Raw genomic sequence first — 25,317 nt, forward strand, 5'->3', positions numbered from 1 at the left:
ACAGGAAGAACATCTTTTACTAAAAGACCTTTACCTGCCTCTTGGGTTAATGAATGAATTAACTTTGAAATATTTTATATATTTCCAACCATTCATTAGGAACTCAAAATGCTGGCTTTGAGAAACAGGAAGTACTGTCTAACAAATAATTCTTAACTGAAAAGGTACAGACAAATTAGTTGAGCATTAAAATGAGACTATAGAAGGGATGACATCCACCAGCTTAAGTCCTACAAGGAATTTGCAGAATTTAAATGTTTCATGCTGGCCTCCAAGAAGATTAGGAAGCAAGTCTCTGTCACTAAGCACTAATGTTGGTACAGTAGTTCCTGACCGTCATAGTGCCTCATCCTTTTTTATTTGCAAAATATGGACAATGCTACTTTAATATCAGAGTGTCCTTGGAGATGAAATATAATTCTGGGAAATACAACTTTGTGAGATATTTAAGTTTTTGTAAATTGCAGTGATTATAACAATTACAGCAATTCATGAAAGAAAAATTTTAGTGTAGTTATCAGAAAATTACTTATAGGAGATGAGACTTGAGTAGAACATTGAAATATATGTAGGAATTTTAATATATATGAAATTCATTTTTTTCTTTTTTTATTAGTTTTCTATTCTGCAAGTACAGGAAGTTTGGTACCATTACCAGGCTCATCCGTGACCTACCCCTTCCCCATTGGCCCCTCCTTGTTGATGTAAATGGGTTGTGCATTGTGGAGTTAGCCCACAGTTATTGGTACGATAAATGTCTCTGCATATCATGACCCAACACGTAGCTCTGACATTCTTTCCGCCCCCTCTTCCGCAAAATTTCCCTGAGCCATGTTTGGTTCATTTTTGGTCTGCTTCAGTGCTGAGGTGTTGGGGGCCTCTGAGGCTCTGGCTCTCTGATTTGGTAGGCGTGGATTTTTCTCTGTGTTGGTCTCCTTGCCCCTTGTGCTCAAAGAAATCTAGATAGGAAACTGTAGAGGCATTCCTGAATGTGCATACTTATAAAAAAGTTGTTCTTATTTTAACCTTGTTTCTAAGATACATGAAATTTCTAAGCAAATCTATATCACCAGTCAAAATCTAATTAAACATGAGATATTTTCACTTCAAAGAAAATACTATTTATATGCACTTCTTGAAAAAAAGTGCATTTACAAAATTCAATTAAGAAAATACTAATGCTTCAGAATAGGTAAAATAATTGCTTCCTAAGTCCACATATATTGTAATAGTCAAAAATGTGAGCTGTTACAGTGATAGCAGAGTATAAGTGTTATAGATTTTGATGGTATAATAATAATGTCTGTGACAATGTTGGAAGCAAGAAGAAAGGTATGAAAAACAATATGGGAGTTTGAATGTCCTCTTTTCTGTCACATTTGTATTTGAATCTATCTGAAAGTAGAACATTGTTTATAAAGTGTAATGACTCTGTTTTCTCATGTTGTTATGTCTTAGTTTAGCAGAAGAATGGGAGTTCTAAAATTAATATGCTGTGCTGTTTAACTAACTTTCAGTGATCTTGGATATTAAGTACTGTGTTCACATTCTAGGATACACACTGAATATTTTTCTGTATTTTATAAATGTGCATTTTTCTTCTTAAATATACTTTTTCACACATGTTTTAATTACTCGGCTTTTTCATGCTCTAGTGTCACTTTCTACTAATAAAATCCACTCCCTAAAATCCACATCATTAGTCTCTTCTGAACAGAAGCATATTGATATTGTGTCCAAACTTCCCAGTCTTATTAGAAATCAAAGGGTGAGAATATGATAAAAGGTGTTTCTGATATAGGTCACTTACTTATGATGTAATCATCTTTTCATTGGATTATCAAATAAGTAACTTAACCTGGAAATACACACTTAATATTATATCCAACCATAACATTATATATCATAGAAATAAGTTCAATTTGTATGAATCATAAATACTGAGAGACAATACCTAAAGCTGAAGTTAATGTATCCAAATTTCAAATTAAGTTTTCAATGGAACCTGTATAGTCAACATTCTCATAGTCTGTGAAAACAGGAAAAGGTGAAATCAGCAATTATTTTGCTTTCTTTTGTATTTATTTATTTACTTATTTGCATGCGTACATGTGTACATGTATGTGTGTATGAATGCCTGGTTCCCTGGTTCCCACAAACAAATGGGCCTCTGGCTTTACATGGGCTCCTTAGGACCTAAACTCAGGTCAGCAGGATTGGCAAACCGGTATTTTTAAACTGTGAATATCTCCCCAGCCCACAACAATTATTTTGAATTAAATTTGTCACTACTAATAATATCACACAAAACCTAACGTTTTGGCAACACATAGAGTAAGGATCAAGAAGACATTTGAAAAACATTCTCTGTGGGATCTTCATGTAAGATTGTTTTCAGTGCCCTAAGTTTGTGAAATGGAGATCAAGATGATGCAATAAGAAAATCAATCATGCAATCCAAATGACAACATCAGTAAAAGAGAATATTTCAAAAGAAGATTTTCCTGTGTGGACAATTATGGTGTAGATTGATTGCTGGCATTATTTCAAAAATATTTTAATGTATTGTATTTAGGCCAATACCATTTTAAATAGGGCCCTAAGATGATGACTCAGCAGTTAAAGATGTTTGGCTTATAAAGTCTGCTGGCCTGGATGGAATTGCCAAGTACCCCACATAAGAGAGACATAAAAATTGATTCAAGTGTCTGGTGTTCATTTGCAGTGGCAAGAGACCCTGGTGCACCTATGCATGCACTACATGTTGTATGTGCACACACACACACACACACACACACACACACACACACACAATTAAATAAGAGAAAGAAGAAAACAAGTAAAATTGAAACTATAACAATAAAAAAGAAAAAGAAGGGCTGGAGAGATGGCTTAGCGGTTAAGCGATTGCCTGTGAAGCCTAAGGACCCCGGTTCGAGGCTCAGTTCCCCAGGTCCCATGTTAGCCAGATGCACAAGGGGGCGCACGCGTCTGGAGTTCGTTTGCAGAGGCTGGAAGCCCTGGCGCGCCCATTCTCTCTCTCTCCCTACCTGTCTTTCTCTCTGTGTCTGTCTCTCTCAAATCAATAAATAAAAAATTTAAATAAAAAAGAATTACATCATCATATAATAATACATTATACTAATAACCTGTACAGATTTTTTTGATAACCACAAAAACATATAAACTACAGATTGGCAGATAACTGACTATGGACATCCCCAAACTTTCTTGGCTGCTGCTTTCAGAGTCTTCTTCTTTTCCCCAAAAGGAATATACTTTGGCTTTAGAGCACATACTCCAGCTGACTCTCAGTGATCCATTACTCCTCTAATGAAGTGGTTTCTGGGGATATTGGTTTAGTCTGTGCTTGAAATTGCCACGATAACATATACCTAATTCATAAATATATCTTATTGTTTTCTCCAAATACATTTTCTCTTTGGAAGCTCAAAGCTCTGATCTGCCAGTAGCTGATAGCACTCAGCACAATGAAGGCCATTAAAGTAAGTAGTAAGTGGTAATGTTTAAGTGGAACATTCATTCCCAACTCTTATTTCTCAAAACTCCTTAAATGGAGTGGAGGTGGGAGCATAATAGTTAATGCACAGAGGATTCTCAGAGCATTAAAACTACTCTGCATGATATTATAATGGTGGCTATAATAAGGATCACACGTCCTTATAAGCTTGTCCAAACCAGAAGCATATGCAAGCTCATTAGTGAGTATTAATGTAAAGGATGAACTCTGTGGGACTACTGTGCCCAGCAGGCTCATGTAACAATTACACCACTCTGGAGGAAGATGTTTTAATGGCAAGGGCTGTGCATGAGTGGAGAGAGAGGCATGAGGAGAACCCCAGCCCATTCCGTCCAATGTTACTATGAACCTAAAACCCCTCTAAAATAATAGTCTCAGTGAGTCCTCAATGAAAGAAATACATAGATATAAACGATTTCTTAAAGGGCACTGACAAATAGCAGAATTTCACATTTAAAGGTAGATGGCTAGTATTTCACAGATTGAAATCTCCTCCAGGACCACAGCATTGAAAAGGAAATGTGTGGTGTGGACAGGACTCGAATGAGAAATTTACATTAGAATATGTTACCTGAACATAATTTAATAAATGAAAGAATACTCAGTAAGACTAACAGAGTTTAATAGTTTGGTAAATAAAAGGCATAACTCCCACTGTCTACTAATAAGTACCTTCTGGGAGTAGAGGATTGACTCACAAGTGCTTTCTTTCTAGACAGTGTTCCAATAATCTGAGAACTCAGTGGCAAACTAATTTTTTAAATATTTTTTTTTGATTCTTTTTGTGGGATTTTTTTTTTAGACAATATTTCACTCTGTAGACCAGGCTATGTAGTTCTGGCTGATCTTGAACTAATGACAATCCTCCTGTCTCAGCCTCTAAAATACTGGGATTACAAGCTTGGACCATCACACCTGGCCATCTTAATTTCAATTACATGCATCTGTCCATGTGGACATTGGAGAAGCACATTCCACAAAGGCAGATATACTTCAAAGAATGCAAAATTAGCTCCACCATGACTATTATATGGTTTGGGGTCAACTTGCAGTGTGTAATTTCATGTTTATTTTTATCAATAAATGAGATCTCAGATGAGAGTTAATGCTTAAATATAATTCAAGAAAACAAGTTCCTAATGCTCCAAAATCCTTTCATAAATATTTCAGCAATGCCATATTAATATTCACTTAATAAGAAATGATGGCCTAGCCTTGTTCTGTTTAATAAACTAACAACAGGTTCTAGAAAGCTATATCTTCACCTAGATCACTCTACTGAAACACCAGCTCAATGAATGAGGTCTAGTAAGCTCATTCACCACGAGATAGCATTTTTATTTATTCAGAGCACACTGACAACAATTGTGGAGAGCTGCCCTTCACATTCATTAATTTTAATGGACAGCTCTCTGGTGTTGATGTGGTTATATGCATCCAGTCCTGGAAGTTCTAGTTGAAACAATGAACCATGTGGAACAAAAGTCTACCTTAAATGACAAAAGACAGAAGTTAAGTAGAATATCCATCAAGGCTTTGTTTCTTCTGAAGCTACAGTCTTCAAGTAAATCATCTCTATCCTATCTACACACTTCAGAGTTTTAGGAATCCCATAACCCACATCCAAACATTTTAATTTTCTCTCATATGATTTTAGGGCTTCTTGTGTGCAAAATAAATAAATAAATAAATGGCAGTGAGTGTCATTTCTAATTCATATGAATAACATGGGTCTTCCAAGTTCATTTCTCCTTTCAGTTTGTGCAAAATAGTCCCTAGCCCTTTTGTTTGTTAAGAAAACAGCTGTATTTAATTTGGTTCTTACATCTATCTGCTATTGGTTCTAGCATCTCAGCTTCCTATTTCAATAATAGACACCAACATGCAGAGACCACTGGATAAAATAAACTAAAATCTCTTCTCTACATTTAACATCCAATTAGAACAACTGTTTAACATACTTGTGCATGTGACCTAGAGTAATTTAAACATATAGAATATCTTCTGTATGCATTTGTGGAAACATTGAAGTCTTTCATGTGAGTTCATACAATTTCTTATGTTTTGACTTTCCCCACTAGGTCCAAGGAACCATCTTCCCAGCTCCTAATTTCAACCCTGTAATGGATGCCCAAATGCTCGGGGGGGCGCTCCAAGGATTTGGTAAGTTGAAAGGATTTCTACTTTTTATTATATTATTCCTTACTTTACCTTGTTTTAACTTTAGACTGTGGCTATAGTATAGCTCATGCCTTATAAAACACAAATTAAACAAATAACATGCTAGTTTGAGAAAAAAAAAAAAAGGAAAAGACTGTAAGGGTGCAGATAGCAGCACTGAGAAACTGCAAATCTCAACATGAAATGAGCTCCTCACATCTTTATGTGCTTCACTATGGACCAAAGGCCCTTACTTAAAATAAGACATCCATCCTGACCTATGCATTGCTTGGTTTTCTAGCCTGGTTCTATCGCTGCTGACAAAACCAGCCAAGTCAATACCATTGCCCCTAATGCTCTGTTGGTTCACACCTCATTAATTAGGCCAATAATCTTCTTGCCTGGAAAGCTATTTTCTCTCTTATCTACTTTTAGTCCAAATTCTCCAAAGAAGCCTTTGCCTTTGCCTCGCTCTCTGAGCACTCCAAGCTCTCCAACCAAGCATCCCCAGTTACTTTGCATTTGAGTTCCTTCGTCCTTGAAAGACCATTTGTTCTGGCCAGCCCGTCTCACCCACAGACAGGCCAAGTAAGGTCCTAGCACTTGGAGTTTAGCTTAATAAATGAACATCCATCCTAGAAGCCTAGAGTTTAGGAAAAAAAAAATGTAGAAAGGGGAAAATATGTTTAATTCCTTCTTGTAAATTTAATATTTAAGATATGACATGGAATTGTTAAGTATTCATATAATTTTCTTAACACCTATTTTGAAAAGACTTCTGGTAAGCAGGAATGGGGCATAAACAATGTGAAAGAAAGGATTATATAAAACATGCAAGGCTTTACATAAAAAAGCCGGCTCCTGACTTTAAAGACAAGGTTGCCTTTGTAGGAACTGTCTCTTTATGTAGGTGCATGGTGGTGTGTGTGTGTATGTGTGTAACATCTGTATCTTTTATTCACTAGTGACAACTCATAGGATAATAATGAAAGACTTTAAATATGCTCTTTACAGCTGGCTTTAGAAGTTGGTAATCTTTACATTCCTTTTAAAATATCCTCACTAGGAAAAGTGTAGAGACAAAGCAACTTTTTCTTAATGAGGATGAATTTTACTTTAAAATTACAAAAAAATAACCTTCCGTGGTAAAAATGTATTCATTTTAACCATCATAACATTTTGCTTATCATGTTATGGGCTGAAGAATTTCAGGTGGTTTGCGTATTAATGCACAGCATCTAGGGCAGCATGCCAGAGCACTGCTGATTCACATGTATAAGAGTCTGTCTACCATGATAACTTTGGGGAAGTAACTGAGCATGGCAATTAGCAATATTTCCACAAGCTATCCTGATTATATAAATCTAAAAGCAAAAAATAAATGGATTCTAAAACAAATGAAAATTAAGTAGTCTTTGCAAAAATTGTCTAAAGTTGCATATAAATTATTTATTTCAAAAGTCATGCTTAATTTAATTTTAATTAACACATTCAAAAAGTTTGATGTTCACTTGAAATTACTTTGGAGTACTTTAGTAAAGGAAAGTGAATAAGGGCTGCTATGGAAACTGAAAATTACAGAGTGATTCAGATACGTAGGTTGTGGGGATCTCAAGAGACCCACCAAAGCAGACAGCTAGCATGAATCAACAAATGTGGTCATTGTAAGGAAAACATCATGGAAGCAATTGAAAAATCTTCAATTTATCACTAAAATAATGTTCACTTTGAAATGCCTATGATACACTTACAGAGTTTTCTATAGTGACTTCTTTTCCTATATGCTCATGACTTACCTAGGTTAGCCCCAGACACAATGATGTGGCTCTATTCATATTTGGAGTATGCTGCCTTTCCTCTCAGAAGCCTCTCTCAGGAGATGTTGCTGATTCTATGCCTTCTTGCTAAATAAGATAGCTTTCAGACCATTTCTGTTCCTTGCATAAAATACTTTGATGTCTCTTCTATTTACGGGTGATGCAATCACCTACACAATGGTTGTTTATGACTCATAGTTTTCCTGTGATCCTAAGACCACTCGGAGTAGATTTAGTTTCCAAAAAGATGGTTGCTTAAAATTATTCTAAATGTGCATACAATTCATTTTTCCTGACCTACATTAAATACCTTCTCCTGTCAAACTAAAAATTATATTATATATTATTCAATATAGATCAAAACCAATACAAGAGAGGGGAGAAATGGAACTAGACTTCTCTGAAACAGAAAGAGGGAACAGCACAGAGCCAGCTATTGGTTAAGGTTGTTTTGTTTTGTTTTGTTTTGTTTTGTTTTGTTTTGTTTTGTTTTGTTTTTTCTTGGTCTTTGGAGGTAAGGTCTAGATCTAGTTCAGGCTGACCTGGAGTTCACTTTGTAGAGTCAGGGTGGCCTTGAACTCATGGCAATCCTCCTACCTCTGCATCCCAAGTGCTAGGATTAAATATATTTATTTATTTACTTATTTATTTGTTTATGTGAGAGAGAAAGAGGCAGAGAGAGAAAGAAAGAGAATGGGTTGCCAGGGCCTACACCTGATGCAAAGGAATGCCAGATGCATGTGCATCTGGTTTATGTGAGTACTGGAGAATCAAACCTGGGTTCCTTTGGCTTTGACAGCCAAACCTTAACTACTAAATCATCTCTCTAGCCTGTGTAAGCCAGCTATTGGAAGAGCACCTGGAGTGTTGGCATGAGGATGGTGCTTGACCAAAGTGCTCAGGCCACCTGTGATCACTGCTTAGCTCTTTTCGAGGTTGGGCTCCTCACACAGACAACAGTAGATAGAAACTCGATCATTCTTGACAGTGACACCTGAAAGGATGATTCTGATATTTTTAAAGAGATTTTTTTAAATGTTTGTTTATTTGAGAGTGAGAGAGTTAGATAGAGAGAGAGAAAATGGGCATACTAGGGCCTGCAGCTGACCCAAACGAATTCCAGATGCACTTGCCACCTTCTGCATCTGGCTTATGTGGATCCTAGATAATATAAATTAGGTCCTTTGGCCTTGCAGGCAATTGCCTTAAGTGCTAATCCATCTCTCCATCCCAAGTTCCAAGATTCTTTTTCTTTCAATTCACATATATGTTGAATAAAATGGCAAGTTTCATAATGACGTATTCATATATGTGCATCATGTACTCAGTTTATATCCACCTCCCTATTACCTTGTCTTGCCCCCTTCCCCCATCTGATCTCCTTCTTGAAATTTCCAAATAATCCAACTTCAACTTTCTTTATGTGTGTGTCAAATATCAGTGCTTGAGGAACATTCCCAGATTATAAAACTGACAAGAAGCTAGAAGAAAATTTACATCTCTCAAGAGCACAAAAAGCATTTACAATTTTGAGTTTTCTAAGAAAAATATCTGAAAAAAAAGTGGGTCAAGGGGCTAACCTTAGAAACCAGTCTGAATTATAGTCACACTAATGGAAAAATGAAGGTCATCTTGGCCACTCTACTATGACACAATGAGATATGATGATTGGATACAACATGATATGATATAGAAGTAGATACACAGTGTAGAAACAGGACTGGGTTATGGGTGTGAGAAACCATGTTCCATGATGTGTTCCCCCATGCCTGAGGTGTACACAAGTACCTTATGCTTCCATGATTTCCTTGTGAGGGCTGTGACAAGAGCAGCCACACCTCTTGACTAAACATCGAGAGACATATGGTTCCGACTTATCCCCAGCAGCTTGAAAGTTAGGGAAGCTCTTTTGTGGCAAAGTAGAATAAATGTCTGAAGAAACACTGCATTTCTTATGGGGTTTATCTATTAGTAGGTAGACAGTGTATAGTAATTGCATGAAAATGAGATTGAAAGTTATCTAGGAGTCATGAAGCATGGCTGTGTGATTTCTAATTTTTTAAAATTACTTTTTTTTTTCTTTTGGTTTTTCAAGGTAGGGTCTCACTCTAGCTCAGGCTGTCCTGGAGTTCACTGTGTATTTATAGGGTGGCCTGTAACTCACAGTGATTCTCCTACATCTGCCTTCTAGTGCTGGGATTAAAGGCATGTGCCACCACACCCAGCTAAAATTACTTTAAAAAGCCAGATGTGGTGGTGCATACCTTTAATACCAGCACTTGGGAAGCAGAGGTATGAGGATTGCCATGAGTTCAAGGCCACCCTGAGACTACAGAGTGGATTCCAGGTCAGCCTGGACTAGAGTGAAACCCTACCTCAAAAAATAATAATAATTACTTTAAAATACCATGAGAGATAGCACCTGCTCACTGGTTTTGATTCCTAGATGATGATCTCTTCCTCTCTACTGAAAAGTAACTTGACTCATCTTGAAATCTTGTTTCTTTCCAGAATGTGACAAAGACATGCTGATTGACATCCTAACGCAACGCAGCAATGCTCAGAGGCAGATGATTGCAGAGGCCTACCAGAGCATGTATGGCCGGGTAGGGACTCGCCCTTGACATGCTTCTAGAACAAACTCCTTGAAGCTAACTACCTCTCTTTGAGAACCTGAATAATTGATTTCCTCAATCTTACAGACCATAAACACTTCTGACTTCTGTTTTAATTAGAAACAGCCCATATTCCTGGGGACTGTTTCAAGACATAAGAGATATAAAATAAAATGAACATAGCTAGGAGTATGTTCACACACCCAGTTGACCATGTGTCCCTTTCAAAGTCCATTATAGCATCCTTCAAAGGAAAGTTTGAAAACCTTACACCGCCACTTGTTCCAACTCACTACACGTGTGCTGATAACACCTATGTGGGCATCAGTGGAGGTATGCAAAGGACAAAGGATCAGTGGGTCTGAAGTAACATATCTTCCTCCAGTTCTCTGAAGGTCCTCACCAATCTCTGCACCTAAGTGAATTCTCTAATATCTTTCCTTCTCTATAGCATATGGTTATGGAGACCATTAAAACCAAGTGGCAGTTTAAAAATAGTTTAAGGCAATAAAACTATCCATTGTGTTTTAAAGTAATCACATTCTAATTTGAAAACTAGTACCATTAAAAATCTCTTGCTTCTGTTATACTTTGAAATCACAGATTCAGAACAAAAACTCTCAAGGCCAAAAGGGCCTGAAATAGCTATTACGTTGTCAAGTGAACATTATCGATGGAACATAATCATAAAACTTTCACTGTTCAGACAGTCCACATAAATTGACAACTGTCTGTAACGCTCAGTCTTTGAATGGCTGTAACACATGCAATAAAAGGCAGTTCTGTGTTTTAGAATGAATTAATGACCCAAAAGGCTGCTACAAGTAGAGGCATGAATTGAATTAAGCCAAAGAAGCTGACTATTTTCCCCACACAAAACTGTTACCTCAGCATACGACTCCAAAACAACAATGCTTGTTTTCTTTAGGCTGCTAAGAGCTCATCACTGAAGTAGACTTAAAATTCACCCACCACGGCTCAGGGAATTTTGAAGAAGAGGCAGAAAAATTGTAAGAGCCACAGGTTGAAACATCATGCCCAGAGGTATCCCTCCTCCACAAAATATAGCTGACTGCTGCTCCCACAATGCATAAACTACAACCCCATGGGGAATACCTGAAACCCCACTGAAGAAGGTCCCCAATCATCGAATGGGGTCAGGAACAAGGAAAAAGAGGGTACAATACATGGTGCATCCAGACCAAATATATTGTTAATAATAATAATTTTTAAATGAGAAAGAAAAAATAGTTCAAAAATGTTAAAAGTTGTATAGTTGTATAGTAATATAAGGGATGCTATTTTTCAGGATTTTTTAAAAACTGTGTACATATGTGGAGTCAGAGTGTAATAGCATGCCAGGGCTTCTTCCCTCCAAATGGACACCCACCAGACACTCGCATCACTTATACCATCCGGACTACATGGTTGGCTTGGGACTTGAACTCAAGGCTGCATGGTTTACAAGCAAGCACCTTCAACTATTGAAACATCTTCCTAGCTCCCAGGAATATTTTTAAATATTCTCTTTATTTATTTACAAGCCGAGAGAGATAAACTGAGAGACATACAGAGAAAGAGAAAGAGAAAGAGTAGGAGTATGCCAGGGTCTCTAGCCACTGCAAGCAAACTCCAGATGTGTGCATGACTTTCTGCCTCTGGCTTACATGGAAGTTGGGGAATTTAACACAGATTGTTAGGTTTTGCAGACAAGCACTTTAATGCCGAGCAATCTCTCCAGCCCATGAAAATTATTTTTAATCCAAAGGTTTACATAGATATTAGCTTTGTATATGTCAAGTTAATTTAGGCTAAAGAACTTCTGTGTCAGGGTCTATAAAATTTTATCAAAGCAGACTAAAATAATCAAGAGATAAGATACTTAAACTCAATGTATTTAAAACCCACTGAAAAGCATATGCTGGAGCAAAGCACTTTCAGTATTCATAGAAGGTCATAGAAGTTTTGAAGACTTCAATTTGGTTGAACAATCCACATGCTTGGGTTGATCACTAAATTACAGAAGATAAGGAAAACACAGAACCAGATTTGTCTGTCACTTGTGAAATACTGTTATAATTAAATCAGTTCTTAAGACTTGCCATTTATGTTTCCTCTCACACACTTCTATTTTTCTTCACTTGCATGGTCTTGCCTCAGATCTCCAAGCTTTCCTTTTTTTAAAATTCTTTTTACTTATTTATTTATTCATTGACTTAAGAGAGAGAAAAGGAGAGGGAAAATGGACACACTAGGGCCTCTAACCACTGCAAATGAACTCCAGCCATGTGCAACACCTTGTGCATCTGGCTTAAATGGGTTCTGGGGAATTGAACCTGGGTCCTTAGACTTCATAGGTAAATACCTTAACCACTAAGACATCTCTCCAGCCCCTCTTAGCTTTTTTGTCTACACTACTGGTATAATTCTCAACTGATACACTAAGTTACTGCTTGGGACAGCTCACTACTTTGTCTGAATACAGAATAACTCAAAGTCTAAATGTTTCCTAAATGTCTATTCTATTCCTGCCACATATATATCCACTTGTGTCTTCACTCTGCAGGTAAAGCTTTCATGACTTTATTTCCACTGTCTGTCTTGATCCCTGTCTCTCTTCTTTATGCTTCCTCAACTATAGCCAAGAAGAAGTGTTCATGGTTATCTGCATCTCCCTGCCTGTTTCCTCACCATTCCTCTTATCACTGCATCTGTCTTCAGTGGCCCAATTCTCACTGCATGTGCTCTCTACTGCATCACCTTCCCACACACTAGACACAACACTCAGTGCACTCCCCTCAAATCCAGAAGAATAGACCCATACTGTTAACACAGCCTTCTGATACTTCTTCACAGTAGCTGTGTCAGTTACCTTTTGCCTTCTCATTGCTGAGACAAACATGGTTTGATGGAGGAAGGGTTAGTTTCCACATATAGTTCCAGGTAATAGTATATCATGGCAGCGGAAGCTTGAGAAAGTGAGCCACACTCAGCTCACAGTAAGGAAGCAGAGAGAGAAGGATGCCCACCATCATCAGCCAGGTCACTCCTTTTTATACAGTCCAGGACCATAGCCCATATAATTGGTGCTGCGCACAGATAAGGTGGGTCTTCCTGACTAAGTCGATGTAATCAATATAATCCTTCACAGGAATTTCCAGAGGCTAACGTAATCTAAGTAATCCTTCATGCTCTGGGTCCTGTCAATTTGACAATCAGCACAAACCACCACTGTACGTAATGGCATACCCATGAGCTTACTTATATGTGCTTCACATCACCAGCATCTAAAGTCTTGAAAACTGGCATCGTTTTGTTCATCCTGGAGCTTAGCTCAGATTTTTACTTAAGTCACTGTAGTTTCATAGTTTCATTGAGCTTTGAAAATAAATCCATTTTTTTTTACTCATGGTAATACAATACTTTAGGTAATCAACTTACAAAATGAAAAGGTTTATACTGGCTCACATGTTTGGGGGTTCCAGTGCATGATCTGTTGACTCTGTTGATTTTGGACCTGGGATGAGCCAGTACATTGCAGCAGGATCATGTTGGAGAACAAAATTTCTCACCACATTGCCTGGATGCAAAAGGAGAGGGAGAAGGGATGTACTGGTGCCTTACTGGCTCCTCCAAGGGCATGTCCCAAGGATTTAAGGAGCTCTTACTAGGCCCCACTTTTCAAAGGCTCCTCAACCTCCCAACAGTGATGCCCTGGGGACCAAGCATTTGACACATGGGCCTTAGAGGGACTTTGAAGATGCACACTACAGCACTTTTAATAATTTATGTTTTTTTCTTGAATACCAACGTATTTTCAAACAAAAATGAACAACCTAAGTCCTGAATAAAAATTGAAGCATTGGATTCTGGAAAGATTGTTCAATGGTTAAAGTCACTTGCTTGCAAAGCCTGCCAAACAAGGTTCAGTTCTGTAGTCCCTTTGCATTAGCAAGAGGTCGTGGCATGCCCTGGCATGTCCTCTCTCTCTCTCTCTCTCTCTCTCTCTCTCTCTGTTTCTCACTCTCCCTCTCCTTCTCCCTTCATAAATAAATATTTTTAATTGGACTGTTAAATAAATTGTGAAAATACCTGGAATGTAGCTGCTTGAAGAAATATTCACTAACTACTGCAAAGTATCAGTATATTTATAACTTGTACCTGTATCTACACAGTGACTTCTCTGGTGAGTAGAAATTAAGAAGTTTCTCTTTATAAAGGCTTGCATCAATGAGGACCTAAATAGCAAGCATTCTTTCTTATGGTAATAGAAAAAAGAAACTTAGACTTTAAAAGCAAATAAAATGGTTCCCTTGAGCATATTTAGACAACCAAAATGTTAGCCATACTTAATACTTCTTACCTGCCACTCATGCACAGTAAGATGAGGAGAAGAGAGATAAGGAATGGGAAACTGCCCTTTTGTTTTTAATTGCTTCCTAGCGGTCAAAACACTGCAGCACAGGTAATCTGCAGTTCCACAGGCAGCACCGAACAGCTCAATTTGCAAAGCAAGTCCTCATTAGCTTAATGTCAGGCCAAGCTGTGATTGCGGCTGAGCCTGCTGCAAAAGGCAAGTTTTCTTGGGAAAATAGGAAACCAGAGGCAGCGAGCCTGGGCAAAGTCACACTCCAAAGGTTGCATCTGAAAAGTTATTTATGTAACTCTCAGTGAGAATTTAAAGCTCTCATTAGGAAGTCTCTTTGAATGCTCCTCTTTGAACTTGCAAAGTTTAGTTATTTAAACATACAATTCAATATTTATCTTCCTGGCTGAAAGCACACTCTTCTTCCTACTGCCTTGTTAATACTCTACTACTCCCTTTTCTATATCCTCTGCCTCATGTTACATTCTAACCTAATTATCATTCCTGACTTCTTACAGTTTATGCAAAGAAATTGCTTGAGGACAGAGAACCTTTTATTTATTAGCCTATGAATTACCAAGAGTTACTACAAACAAGTAATTGGAGATTTACACTGGTTCATTCATTCATTCATTTTGTGTCTGTTGTGTAAGTACTTACTAGTTACCTGGAACAGTTCCATGGGCTGAAGAAACAGCATTGAATAGAACAGGCCAGAAGTTCAGCAGTGATGGAACTATGGCCTACTTGAGTGAGAAGGACCACAAATTGGAGAACTATGTCATCTTCATGTAGGCAATCAGTACTATGGGATTAAAAAGGAAGTGTGATGAGAAATAAGGAAGTGTTGAAGGTCTGGGTGAACTAAATGACTGTGAAAAGACAGAGAGGAATGGGCCACTGGGGTAGCATGAAGGGTGAAGTGGATTATGGGAGATGTGCTCATACAAGACTAGGGAACAAGGAGAATGCTAGCGAAGAGGAAATCATGAGAGCAATGAAGTGACTAGTTTCGTGTGTGCTGTTACAAGATGGCATTGTCCATTTGTTGAGAGAATTCAAGATTCAAGCACAGAAGGGGTAACTCTTATGTTACCATGGGAGAATGATGATGGTGACCTGGACGAGCCTTATAGCAGCAAAAGTGACAATTCTAGTCAGTTTCTGGAAATGCCGGTATGCTCTTCCTAAAGGCAGAAGTCATGGTCTGAGAAGAGCATTGTTAACTGGTTTTCTGGTTGTGCAAACATCACAGAGCACTAGTTCCCAGAGGCAAGAAAGTTGTCACTAGGCAATAGGAATTGCTCAACTCCATTTTGTTATTCTGGGATCACTATAATATATGTGGCCTTCAGAGAAAGACTGTATTTCTAAGTTAGAAACCATCAAATTGACTAATAATCAAATATAGCAAATATTAGAATAAATACAATATAATAGATAAAATTCCAAGCTGGGGACGCAGAATTGTCACAATGAGAGGAGGAGAAGGGAAGCCACTTTATATTGGGGTTACTGGGAGCTATCCATATTTTAATTGAAAGCAATTATGTAATATTTGGGGGTGGTGACATTTTTTAGAGTGATTGTCTTGTGTCAGACAATATTTTAAAGATTCCTCCTAAGTTATGTGCTTTGACTTTCTTTCCAGAGAGGGGAGAGAGAATATAAAGTTCAGAAGATTCTTGAGATCTTATAGATAATCCTTATATAGGATTTAAAAACTTGCAGTGAGAGTAGAGGTTTTCTGGTACATTTTCTCTCAGTAATGTTATGTTATTTCTATGAACTTTTTGCCAAGAGTTGGTAGACCTATGTACTCATATATACAACTATGCCTGCTACAAAATACAGTTGTTCATCGCCACCTAGTGGTAGTACTAATCTCAGTAGATAGTATTCAGTAGTTATGTGGAATGTTGTGAAAAGATGTTGCTATACATGTATGAAATGAGAGTAGTGATCAAGCAGATAAGATGAAATATTAAATACAAGATTTCTTATGCTCAAGTCATTGTTAACTTCAACATTTCTCTTATTATTTACATTTTTAACATTTTACTCTTTCTACACACATTTATTCATTCTTTTGTTTTTTTTGCAGATTCAGCTAAATATTTCACTTATTAATATACATATTAAATTTCTTCATATAAAGTTACATTCATCTACATACTACATTTCCATATATACACTTGGTATTCTCAACACCATCATAGAATTTAGGAAAAAAATATTTTTTAAAAAACTATAGATAGGGAAAATATGCTCATACAAAATGTTCATCTTATACTATTATTGTTAAAATATATCAAAATCACTTCAAAACTTCCAAATGACAGTGGTGTCAAGTAATTAAGCAACTAAGGGTTAGGGGAAGGTTCATAGGGTGGGTGCTGATACTAAATGTTTCACCTTTCTGTCAACTGCCTCAGTGCCAAGATCTTTTCACAATAATGGTGTATTGAATGAGTGTATTTGCACTCAAAGGCAAGCTTGGGCTACATATTGAAACTCTGTCAAAAACAAAAAGGAAAATGATCACATTCAGATTCCATCTGTTTGCAAATTCTGCCGAGCTAGTTACATAACTGTGCACAGATCTCTCATCTGCACAGTGAGGAGGAGGTCAAAGATCTTAGTTCATATGTTCACTGCATGGAAGGATTTCAGTTGCTCACATTTTCATAATAGGTTCTGGCAAGTACTGTATGATCAGCGGTGGTTATTGTAACCTTCACTGTCTTCTTCCAGATTCCCATGTCTGGAATCTTTTCCCTCCAACCTTGAAAGGAGGTTAGACTGACTGACATCTGAAGTCTCTATGAACACTTAGATTTAAAATAATATAATATCAATTATTTAATTAATTATTTCTTGTTTTTTTGCTAGGGCATTTCATATGCACATTCTACTTTTACTCAAACCAGTGTCGACTTTGTCTTCAATATCTCTTTTGATATCAATGCTGTCTAAATAAAATATGAATGATGGCAATATTGTTATTCTGAATTTATTATGATTTTTGGTGTCCTTTATAAACTTCAATTCCATTATTGAGTTACCTCAGAATCAAACTACTATTGTGTGGTTTTATTAGAAGTATAAGTGCTTTACCAATTTTAGCAACATACAGAAAGGTTTAAATATCATTCAGTTGATACAATTACTGAAAAGTAAGTTGACATTTTGAAAGAGTCTGTATATAACCTGAGTGTGATGGTACATGCCTTTAATTCCTGCACTCAAGAGGCAGAAATAGGAGGATTGCTGTGAGTTCAAGGTCAGCCTGGGAGTAAAAGTGAGTTCCAGTTCAGTCTGGGCTAGAATAAGAGCCTACCTCAAAAAAAAAAAAAAAATTCCTTTGCACTGGAGAGATGACTCAGTAGCTAAAGGCACTTACTTTGCAAAGTCTGACTGCCCAGTTTGATCCCCAGTCCACACAAAGCCAGAGGCACAAAGTGGTGCATGTACCTTGAGTTAAATTTGTTTGCAATGGCAGAGGCACTTGTACACCCATTCATCTTCTCTCTCTCTCTTTCCCTCTCTCTCTTTCTTCAAATAAATAATTTTTATATCTATGTACTATAAAAATAAGAAACAAAAATTTAAAATATCTTTTTAAAAAAAATTTATTTATTTATTTGAGAGAGAGAAGAAAAGGCAGATAGAGAGAATGGGCACACTAGGGCCTCTAGCCACTGCAAGAAAACTTCAGAACGTGCATCTGGCTTACATGGGTACTGGAGAAGTAAACCTGGGTCTCCAAGCTTCGCAGGCAAGCACCTTAACTGCTAAGCCATCCTTCCAGCCCTAATTTTTTTTAAATATTTTGTACCCATATTTTAAAACATAAAATTCAACACTCATTAAGTGTTTAAATTTCAATATCTTAAATAATGTGGCTATCAATTAAATGTCTGTGATTATTTAATTAGTTCACATCAGATTTTTGTTCAAAGCATAACCAAGAGCAAAAGAGATTTCTTAATGATGAAAACACTGCTAAAAGAGATTGCTGCAGTTGTAAAATCAAGTAAAATGCATATTGTCTTTAAGGCTTGGTCAAAAAATAAAAACAATCTCCCAACTAAAAGGACTTTGAGTTTAACATTTAAATATTTTCATTTGGAAATAAAAAGAGGGGTTGGATTTGGGGACTGTAGAAAGAAACTCCTTCTGTATTAGTATGACTAATAATATGTCCATGTGCACAGATCCTATCAGTCATTTTCAAACTCTCAAGTCCATTGTCTAGTGTGATGCAAAGATAGGTATGAGAAGCAAAACAACATGTCTTGTTATATGAAATGGCATATAAAGAAAGTTGTCATAGACTTCTTGCAATTACCCAATTTCTGTTGTCAGTTTGGCATGTGACAGTATAAAAGATGTTGGCTTCTTCGTCCACAGAACCTGGTTGGGGATCTGAAGGAACAGCTTTCGTCTCACTTCAAGGACGTCATGGTGGGCCTCATGTACCCACCGCCTTTGTATGATGCTCATGAACTTTGGCATGCCATGAAGGTAGTCACTGGATATAATAATATACCTGCAACAGACACAGGCTGACCTAACAATTAATAATAATAATACCTGTGACAGGTACAGAAAGGAGTCTTCCCTATGTTGCTCCTGTGTATTTATATGACTGGTGGAGATCTGAGAGTTATCTGAACTATGATGTAAGAATGGAAATGCTGTGCTCAGGGACTCTTAGGAAGACAGAGTCCCCGAGCCCTGTGGCTGGAATCAGCCTGCTCTTTGGTTGGACCAACTCTGACATAGGAACCATCCTCAAATTGAGCTAACAAAAGGAAAGAGTAAAATGCTATTCAAACAGTCTTTCCTCAATGTGTACTCATATGTTGAGGGAGATATGCTCACAATCATAGGAATCTTCAGACTCAAAATACTGAATCAAATGATGCTGTGATTTATTTTAATGACTTTAAATTAGTCCCCTATAAAAATGATTGCTCATGGGTAGCAGGATTTTTCTTCTAAAAAATTAATATTATTGTTTCCTAAAAGTTATTTTCATGAAATAACTAGACTGCAGCTTTGTTATAGCTTCTGTGATATAGGGACATGGGAGAGAAAGAGAGAACACTTTACTTCTCTGAGGCCAGCACTGAACACTGGTAGGACTGTTTGACTCATTCCAGTAAAATGCTGGGCAATGACCAGACGACCCAACTCTGTGAACCATGTGTGATAGGAATGAGGCAATAGACAAAAAATGAACTTAAACTATCACACTTACTGATTAGAATATCCATGGTGTAAAACTCATATGAATTTTAACTCATTGTGTTCTAAAATATTGTCAATCCCTAGTTCTTGCAAAATTATGTGAAAAAATTGTGAAAATGATGTTCTTTGTTCCTGTAGAGATGATGCTGAGTTGCTTTTTCAGTACTTCCTAGAATAAAAAAGTCCTCAGGCTTCTCTGGAAAAAGCTGTGTTGTCTGTAATATGTTTGCTGCAGGAAAACGCATCATATATACTAGAGACCACAACAAGCATACAGTTTAAATACTTAGAGAAACTGTCCTAAATTCCACATCTAAAGAGATGCAAGCACAGGTCCCCAAAAGATCCCTGGCCAATTGTAAGATCCAGGATCCAATTTCAGAACTGACATTCCAGCAACTTACAACTGATATTCCCTCAGCACAAGGAATACCAAGTTCCATTCCAGACACAAGTAGAAATAGTATCTTTTCCCACATTGTGTAGTCATAACCCATAATGTGTTGTTCTAAATAAAGTAACAGAAATTTTTGAAGATAATATTATCTTGCCAGGTGATCAACTAGTTAGGAAATGGCAGACCCTGATCAGAAATGAAGCCAATTTTTTGTATTCCAAATATACTTCCTATTTCCTCTGATACCTCTCAACACACTAGGAATGTCTTACTCCTTTGTTATACTTACAGTTAATAAGTATTCAAAATAAAAATGCCCTCATATTTCTCTCTGGCTCTCTAGGGAGCAGGTACTGATGAGAATTGTCTCATTGAAATATTAGCTTCAAGAACAAGTGGAGAAATTTTCCAGCTAAGAGAAGCCTACTGTTTGCGTAAGAAAAAATATATAGATATATTTATATTGTACAGACATATGAGTGTCATATTTTCCAAATAAAACCCAAAATGAGGGTGGGGAGATAACTTGTCAGTTAAAGGCATAAAGACAGATGCACAAAGTGGCTCATGAATCTGGAGTTTGTTTGCAGTGGCAAGAGCCCTTAACATGCTCAATCACTCTTTCTTCCTCTGACTCTCACTGTGCCTCACTCTCATTATAAATAAATAAAAATACTTTTCAAAGAAAGATAGATATTCAAAAACCCACAAATGTTTAAGTTTATGTATTTTGAATACTTTTCTAGAGATACTCATATGTTGGAATTAAGTCTCACTGTACTAAAGTAGGTAGTGATTTTCAGAGACTAAGGACTAGGAGAGAGGAAGAATGGGGAGAGGCCAACCAGCTCATACACAGATAAGAAGAGGAGGTTCTGACGTCTGCTTACATGGTAGATTGAGCCTAGCTGATAATAATATTTTGAAATGGATAACAGAGGGAATTTTAATGTACTTGTAAAGAAATAATAAAAACTGAATTTGGTAGATATCATTACACAATGTATTCATAGATTGAAACATCATATTGTACCCTAGGCAAATATACAATTACCATGTGTCAATCTAGAGTATGAAAATAGCAAACAAAAAAATTGGAAGAAGTATGACTTGGTCAAAACTAATTTGTTCATTATGAATTACTGATTGTTGCCATGTTGAAAATACAACAGTACCCTGGAGAATTGAGAAAGTCTTCCAGGAATATAATTAAAATTCCCTATGGGTTGGATGCCTTCATATGACAGGGATGGAAATGTCTAGAAACTTGCTTCAGAGGTGTGCATTTAGCTTGGAACTACATGGAACATAGACAAAATAAAGCAAAAGGCAGCCATTGCTCCACAGCTTCTGTAAACATATGTGTTCACTTTACATCAATTTCAATCTTTGCAAACTACCTCAAACTCAGATTTTCACACATCAAAATAAAAAGGGTAATTGTTTTTATTTTCAAAATGGCTTAGTGCCTTAATTTCCATTTCATTATGTATTATGCAACATTGAATGTCAAAAAAATGTTTCTCACAGTCACCTATGTTGCATCTGAACAAAAGCAAGACTTTCCCAAGGAGAATGAAGTCAGAATCTTCACTTAAATTATTAAAATGAGATGAAGCACTGGCGAAAAGTGCCAGCCTGGGCAGCAGTCTACAGGAATAGAATGCATAATTCTTGAGATCTAAAGCATGTGAAGTGACTCTAAATACTATTTGTCAATTTTAGAGCAAAATACTTTTAAGGCAATAGTTTCCATTAGTCGGGAAATTTCTTTGGCAAATAATTTGCAACCAAAAAAAAATGTGATAGGTTAATAGATTGATGGCTTTCCCTATGCTTTACACTCAGTGGCATTCACTTATGTAGAGCATATTGGTAGGTGGTTCTAGAATAAATAACATTTTAACATGGATAATTCTTTGCCCAGAATACAGTAGTAACCTTCAAGAGGACATTTATTCAGAGACCTCCGGACACTTCAGAGACACTCTCATGAACTTGGTCCAGGTATGGTATTTCAAAATTCATACCACTTTTTACTCTCTAAAAAAGACATTGCATTTTCCTTCAAATAGTGCATAAAATCCCTGTATATTATAGTTCTAAATTCTGTATTAACCTTTTCTTGCATATCGGTTATGATCAAAGCACTCAATTCAAACCTTAACATGGGGAATAAGTATGTTCCCCTATCACCTCTACTCTAAAGAGTTCTAGATCTATTCCAAATGATTATAAGTGCAAAAACATGTACAGATGTACATGTGTCTCCTGATAGTTAAAAAATAAACAGGGTTAATGTATAAGTCAAATTAGAATTGTATTTAATTTTTTAAATTCCTGAGTGGATTGGGAACTTATGTTGTTAAGGTTCAGCTTTATATTTAGCATTGTGTTATAAGTGAAACATATTTATTACAATAATACTGTGATATAGGCCTGGAGAGAGAGCTCTGCAGTTCATGTGCTTACCTGCAAAGCCTAAAGATACAGGTTTGATTCCCCAGTATACATGTAAATCCAGATGTAATAGGTGGCACATGCATCTGGAATTTGTTTTCAGTGGCTAGAAGCCCTGGCAAGCCTATTCACTCTCTATGACTCTCTCTCTTATAAATAAATAAATAAAGTATTTTTAAAATACTATGATATAAACTTTATTACATACATTTTACAAATGAAGAAGAGAAAATAGTAAGGTTTGGGGTTAAGAACATAGCTCAGTACATAGAGTACATGTTTAGCATGGGTATGATCTTTAGCACCACAAAAAAGTCACGTGTGTGTGTGTGTGTGTGTGTGTGGTGTATGGCACATGTGCATATATGTGGATGTGCATTTACATGTGTGTATGTGGGTGTGTAAAATTTCTATCTCTTTGATTGTTCCAGGAGCCAGTAAGCCAAACTCCAGAATATAATATGCAAGTCCCAGCATAGAATCCAAGTGCTGCCTATATAAATCCTGTTACACTGTACAATGTATTAAAAATCCAATTTTAATTTGAAGTTAAAGAAATCTAATTTCAAATTAAAATTATGTTTTGCCATTTCTCTTATTTTTCCATAAAAATAATGGTTTGCAATTATTCCTACCCAATTAAAATTTCTCAAAAACATTCTGCATATTAGCATTTCTGTAGAAATAATATTTAAGGCATAATTACCTTTTGCTTTGTGCCTACATCTTAATGTGCCTATCATCCTGATGCCAAAAGCTATTCAGAAATGCATGAAGAAAAAGTTAGTGTTCAGCTTTTAATCCACAATCCTTCTCTTTCTACATCAGAAACAGCCGAGGCTGGGCATGGTGTCCCATGCCTTTAAAGTCAGCACTAGGGAGGCAGAGGTAGGAGGACTGCCATGAGTTTGAGGACACTCTGAGACACTATATAGTGAATTCCAAGTCAGCATGGACTAGAGTAAAACCCTACCTTGTAAAATTTAAAAAAAAAAAAAAAAGGAGAAGAAAGAATCAAAGAAAAAGAAACATAGCTGAGCAATTAGTAAAAACTTGCAGTTAGAATAATAGGGTTTTGTACATGGTATCTGCAATTAAGAAGACTCCACTGCCTTGAAAACATAAGAATAAACAAAAGCCTTCTACAAGAGAATGAAGGTAGACAGTGCCCAAGAACTCACATTCTTAGATTAGAAGTTAGAATCTCCATAGATGGGGAGAAGGCAAGTACTTGCTATACAAGTGTGAGGACCAGAGCTTGGCTCCTCAGCACCCATATAAAAACTGTGTGGCAAGTGCCTGTAATCCCAGCAACCCCCACTTAAGCACACTAGAGGCAATGAAGAGTTATCCCTGGGATAAGATGGCTAGTTAACTGGCTGAATGTATGAACTCTGGTCTCAAGGGGAAGACTTTGTCTCAATAAAATTAAGATGTTTGGGCAGTAGAGATGGTAAGCTGTTAGAGTGCTTGCATGGGAAATCTAAGGACCCAAGTTTGATTCCCTGTACATATGTAAGCCAGATGCAAATGGTAGTCATGCATCTGGAATTCATTTGCAGTGACTAGAAGCCCTGGATTGCCTAATCATTCATATCCCCCCCCCCCTTCTCTCAGAAATAAAATAAAAACAATAGTGACAATCAATGTGAATCTCTGGCACACACACACACACACACACACACACACAAATACACACAGAAATACCTTTTATCTGCAATACTATGCTTCCAATACTTTCAGAATTGTTTCTAGCATGAACATTCCATGGCTACCATTTGCAAATTTGGAAAGATTCTTCCTGTCCTTACTCATTTATAAGGTTGGGGATATGATCCTCTTTAAAGTTCTATCTCTTTGGTGATGATAGTTTACTTATTTTTTTTTTAATTTATTTATTTGAGAGTGACAAAGATAGAGAGAAAGACAGATAGAGGGAAAGAGACAGAATGGGCACCCAGGGCTTCCAGCCACTGCAAACGAACTCCAGATGCGTGCGCCCCCTTGTGCATCTGGCTAACGTGGGACCTGGGGAACCGAGCCTCGAACCGGGGTCCTTAGGCTTCACAGGCAAGCGCTTAACCGCTAAGCCATCTCTCCAACCCGATAGTTTACTTATAGTATGAGTGGTTCATTAGCATTTAATTTGGGTTTATATAGCATATTTAAATGACAAACTCCCTCCCAAACTTGGAAAACGGTGATCTATTTGCTTCCAGGTAGATCCATATACCACTTAACTATATTCAAAGATCTTTCTAAGATGTATGTGGTGGTTTGATTCAGGTGTGTCCCATAAACTTGGGTGTTCTGAATGCTAGATCCCCAGCTGATGAAGATTTGGTAATTAATGCCTCCTGTAGGGAGTGTATTGTTGGGGTGGGATCATGGGTGTTATAGCCAGTGTGGTGGTTTGAATAGATAGCCCCAATATATTCAGTGTTTTATTTGTTTTTGGTTTGCATTTGCAGCCACCTGGCTGGATGCAGTGTCACTGGGTAGATCTTAAGGTGTGGTGGTGGGTTTCAGATTACAATCTAAAGATATACAAAGTGTGCCTAGCTGGAGCTCCTGGAGTGTACTGTGTGGCTTTTGGCTTTTGGCACGTGCTTCTCTCTCTCCACTTGGTCCTATGAAAGCGGGCCAGCTTCTTCTGCCATTATGGAACTTCCCCTGGATCTGTAAGCTTCAATAAATCCCTTCCT

General features: G+C 37.1%; 1 protein-coding gene across 2 annotated transcripts in view; it reads left to right on the forward strand.

Moving 5' to 3' along the window:
* The window catches only part of Anxa10 (annexin A10), a 74,264-nt gene that overhangs the window by 24,123 nt on the left and 24,824 nt on the right, over positions 1-25,317 (forward strand). For both annotated transcript variants that reach the window (XM_045141503.1, XM_012948484.2), the window contains exons 2-6: positions 5,623-5,704; positions 10,030-10,124; positions 18,913-19,026; positions 20,496-20,586; positions 22,080-22,159. In XM_045141503.1, coding sequence (XP_044997438.1) covers positions 5,623-5,704; positions 10,030-10,124; positions 18,913-19,026; positions 20,496-20,586; positions 22,080-22,159 — 462 coding nt within the window. The remainder of the gene's footprint in view (positions 1-5,622; positions 5,705-10,029; positions 10,125-18,912; positions 19,027-20,495; positions 20,587-22,079; positions 22,160-25,317) is intronic.

The sequence above is a fragment of the Jaculus jaculus genome, chromosome 1, assembly GCF_020740685.1.
Source record: "Jaculus jaculus isolate mJacJac1 chromosome 1, mJacJac1.mat.Y.cur, whole genome shotgun sequence".
Classification (NCBI taxonomy): domain Eukaryota; kingdom Metazoa; phylum Chordata; class Mammalia; order Rodentia; family Dipodidae; genus Jaculus; species Jaculus jaculus.